Source organism: Rhinopithecus roxellana, chromosome 15 (assembly GCF_007565055.1).
Source record: "Rhinopithecus roxellana isolate Shanxi Qingling chromosome 15, ASM756505v1, whole genome shotgun sequence".
NCBI lineage: Eukaryota > Metazoa > Chordata > Mammalia > Primates > Cercopithecidae > Rhinopithecus > Rhinopithecus roxellana.
This window is the reverse complement of record NC_044563.1, coordinates 87,676,469-87,680,369: the sequence shown is the minus strand read 5'-3', so window position 1 is coordinate 87,680,369 and position 3,901 is coordinate 87,676,469. Positions and strand designations below refer to the sequence as shown.

General features: G+C 36.5%; 1 protein-coding gene across 1 annotated transcript; it reads left to right on the top strand.

Moving 5' to 3' along the window:
* Positions 1-2,404: 2,404 nt before the first annotated feature.
* On the top strand, positions 2,405-3,448 carry LOC104678195 (olfactory receptor 10A6). The gene has a single exon (XM_010383426.1). The coding sequence runs from the start codon at positions 2,405-2,407 to the stop codon at positions 3,365-3,367; it is 963 nt and encodes a 320-aa protein (XP_010381728.1). The 3' UTR covers positions 3,368-3,448.
* The last annotated feature ends 453 nt before the right edge of the window (positions 3,449-3,901 follow it).

The following is a 3,901-nucleotide window of genomic DNA, read 5'->3' as shown; positions in this document are numbered from 1 at the left end:
TATTCTGGAGTTTGCAACTAGAAGAGAACTTGGTCAGTAAGTCCAACACTTACCTCTATCCGTTGGCAGGCCAAAGCCTTGGGAAGGGAATGATCTGCATAAGTATTACTTGTCAGTGATCTATCCAAGACACCATGAAGGTCTTCTAAGGTATAAAGATTTTCTATTTTTTATAGCATTCTATAAATTTTCTAATTTTTAAAACCAATATACTTTTACATAGTTGGAACTGAATACATGTTGTTCTTTTGTTTGCCATTACAAATGTATTTTAAATGTTTGGCCTCACGGAGTCTGGTTTTAATAATTGCAGGAGCTTTTTTGGCTTGCAAAATACAGTACAATTTTTGTGGTTAAATACAGTCATTTGATTTTAATACATGACTATGGACAAATTCAGAAATAAAGTAACTTGTCTTCTCCTGTCTGCTAATGTCCTACAGGTCTGCACTCAAGGCAACACTGTATGCTTTCAACTTGATGTGTCCATCTGTCTTCCTGGCTTCCTCATTTCTCACAGTGAATTTCTTTTTTTTTTTTTTGGAGATGGAGTCTTGCTCTGTCGCCCGGGCTGGAGTGCAGTGGCCGGATCTCAGCTCACTGCAAGCTCCGCCTCCCGGGTTTACGCCATTCTCCTGCCTCAGCCTCCCGACAGTGAATTTCTTTTGGTTTTCAAAACATCACACAAAAGGCAGTAGGCCTCCATTGTAGTTTGATGGTGTCATCAAGTGCCTCCTGACTTGAGCAAGTCAGTCTTCCTCCTCCCACCACCCTCCTCCCACCGAATGGCTTTTCATTCATGACATCCTGTGATTGTGCTTGTTCATCCTCCCTCCCCTTTCAAATGTCATCATCCCTCACTTAAATTTCTATAGCACGTGTTATTAATTCTCAATTGTGCTGTGTGCTGACTTCTCTTAGGCACTCTATTCCTTAAAAATAGAGTCTATATTTTTCTTATTTTAAAATTCATTTATTCAAAAATGTTGGTTTAACACCTATTATGAGCCTACAAAAATGTTGTAGGCACTGTGTGTAGAGCAAAGAAGCAAACAAAATCTTTGCTCTCTGGGAGCTAAGCTCTAGTGAGGGATATTATATATATATATATATATATATATATATATATATATATATATACACACACACACCTCACTAGAGCTTTTATATATATAATATATAAAATAATCCATTCATGTTTATATAAATATATACATTTTACACATATTTATTTAAAAAAGGATATAGAGAATATATTCTATGCCATATGATGTTACAAAATCAATGCACTGAATCACGCAGTTGTGTATATATGTGTGTGGGTGTGTGTGTGTGTATATATATATAGAGAGAGAGAGAGAGAGGGAGAGAGAAAGAGAAAGTCGTGGAGTATGTGGTACGGGGAGGTACTAGTTTATGCAGCATACTGGTTAAGGGGTTAGAAGCTATTTTATGTAGTGTGCTTAGCTCTCTGTTGAGCTCTGGATTCACATGTATTCCTGAGGGTGCAGAGCCTAGAAAATGGTAGCTGGTTAATCAGTGCTTGCTGAATAATTAATGATTAAATGAATTTTTTTGATGACAACTATACTGGGAAGAGAGAAGAGAGAAAAGGAGAGAGAGAGAGTGAAATCTTTTAATTTACACAATGATATCCCAAACGGATTTTTCTTAAGTCATCATGGTCAGAAGGATAGACCTTAGAGATGTGGCCCCCAAAATTTCACGTCCAGGTAAATCCCATTATAATTGGCCAGATCCAGGATGGGCAGAAATCTGTAAGCTTGAAGCTAATTCACATAGTCTATAGGTCACCTAATATGGCTGTGTTGAAAATGCAAATCCCCTCTGTGTTTCCACAGAATGTTGTTTTCTTTACCCAAGTCATATATAGGCACTTTGAAACTAATTCATATTTTAAATAAGTTTATATCAAATTTGCTATAACATTGGATTATTAGGTTATTAGCAAACTTGTTGGGATATCTTTTTCAATCTATCTACTTTTTTATATTTTATTTTTTGTGGTCTTAAGTTTTGCATTTACATAAAATTCAGTTAAATAAAGAACACTTGCAGCAATGTTATGGGATTGGAACCTAAGGTATAAAGTATTTATATTTCCTTTAAGGCTATGTTTAATTTTCAAATAATATCAAATAAATTTGACGTTATTTCATGCTTTTCAGACAAGATCTCTGAGCCAGAGTTCTTCATTTCTCTTTTTTATATTTGGAATATAATCCAAGTATTTTGTCATTGTCTAAAATTGCCAAAGAAAATTTCTGTCAGGATAGGCTCCTCTTTTCATCTTCTGCCAGAATTTCTGGGGTGAATGCAGACTGGAACTCTTAGCTAATGGACTGACTTTACCCTTTATATACTATGTCCATAAAATCAATGCATGACTTCATTACTGCAAAGGAAAAGACAAAATCAAAGCTCTGTGGTTGAATTCATCCTCTTGGGTTTTTCTAACTTTCCTGAGCTCCAGGGGCAGCTCTTTGGGGTTTTCCTGGTTATTTATCTGGCGACCCTGATAGGAAATGCCATCATTATAGTCATCATCTCCCTAGACCAGAACCTCCATGTTCCCAGGTACCTGTTCCTCCTGAACTTATCTGTGGTGGACCTGAGTTTCAGTACAGTTATTATGCCTGAAATGCTGGTGGTCCTCTCTACTGAAAAAACTACAATTTCTTTTGTGGGCTGTTTTGCACAGATGTATTCCATCCTTCTTTTTGGTGGGGCTGAATGTTTTCTCCTGGGAGCAATGGCTTATGACCGATTTGCTGCAATTTGCCATCCTCTGAACTACCAAATGATTATGAATAAAGGAGTTTTTATGAAATTAGTTATATTTTCATGGGCCTTAGGTTTTATGTTAGGTACTCTGCAAACGTCATGGGTATCTAGTTTTCCCTTTTGTGGCCTTAATGAAATTAACCATATATCTTGTGAAACCCCAGCAGAGTTAGAACTTGCATGTGCAGACACGTTTTTGTTTGAAATCTGTGCATTCACAGGCACCTTTTTGATTATTTTGGTTCCTTTCTTGTTGATACTCCTGTCTTACATTCGAATTCTTTTTGCCATCCTGAAGATTCCATCAACTACTGGGAGACAAAAGGCCTTTTCAACCTGTGCCTCTCACCTCACATCTGTGACCCTGTTCTACGGCACAGCCAATATGACTTATTTACAACCCAAATCTGGCTACTCACCAGAAACCAAGAAACTGATGGCATTGTCTTATTCACTTCTGACACCTCTGCTGAATCCACTTATCTACAGTCTGCAAAACAGTGAGACGAAGAGGGCTTTGATGAAATTATGGCGAAGGCGAGTGGTTTTACACACAAGCTGACTGTGTTGAGAAGCCATGTAAGATTTAGTCACTGCCTGACTGTACTCAATCTAAATTTAATAAATGGTGAAAAAGTTTGCATTTTTTGGCATGAGGATGATTAATTTCTTGAGTTCTCCAAGTTTGATTGTATATCAGGAGCATCTGTATATGTTAACGTTTTTGGTTTTTTTCACCAATGCATAATATTCCTTAATATTGAATATAACACAATTTCAACAATTTGTTTAGCAATAGCCCTACTAATGGTTATTTTTTTGGTCACAATAGATAATACTAAAACAACCTGTTTTTATATATTCATAAATTCTGGTGCTTTAATTTTTACAGAATAGCTTTCACAAAGTAGGTTCGAAGGTTCAAAACAAATGTGAGTTTGCAAGTTTTCATAGGTATTACTGAGTTACTTTTCTAAATGATTTTAACGACTTCAGACTGACCTGAGCACCCATCCTACCCCACTGTCTATGTTGAATGCCAAGAAGCCTACAATAACGAGATGAGATTTTTTTGCTCCTGTAGTGAAAATTCGTT

What these genes read in the sequence shown, in the direction of transcription:
- LOC104678195 (XM_010383426.1), top strand. Translation starts at nt 2,405, where the DNA reads ATGACTTCATTACTGCAAAGGAAAAGACAAAATCAAAGCTCTGTGGTT.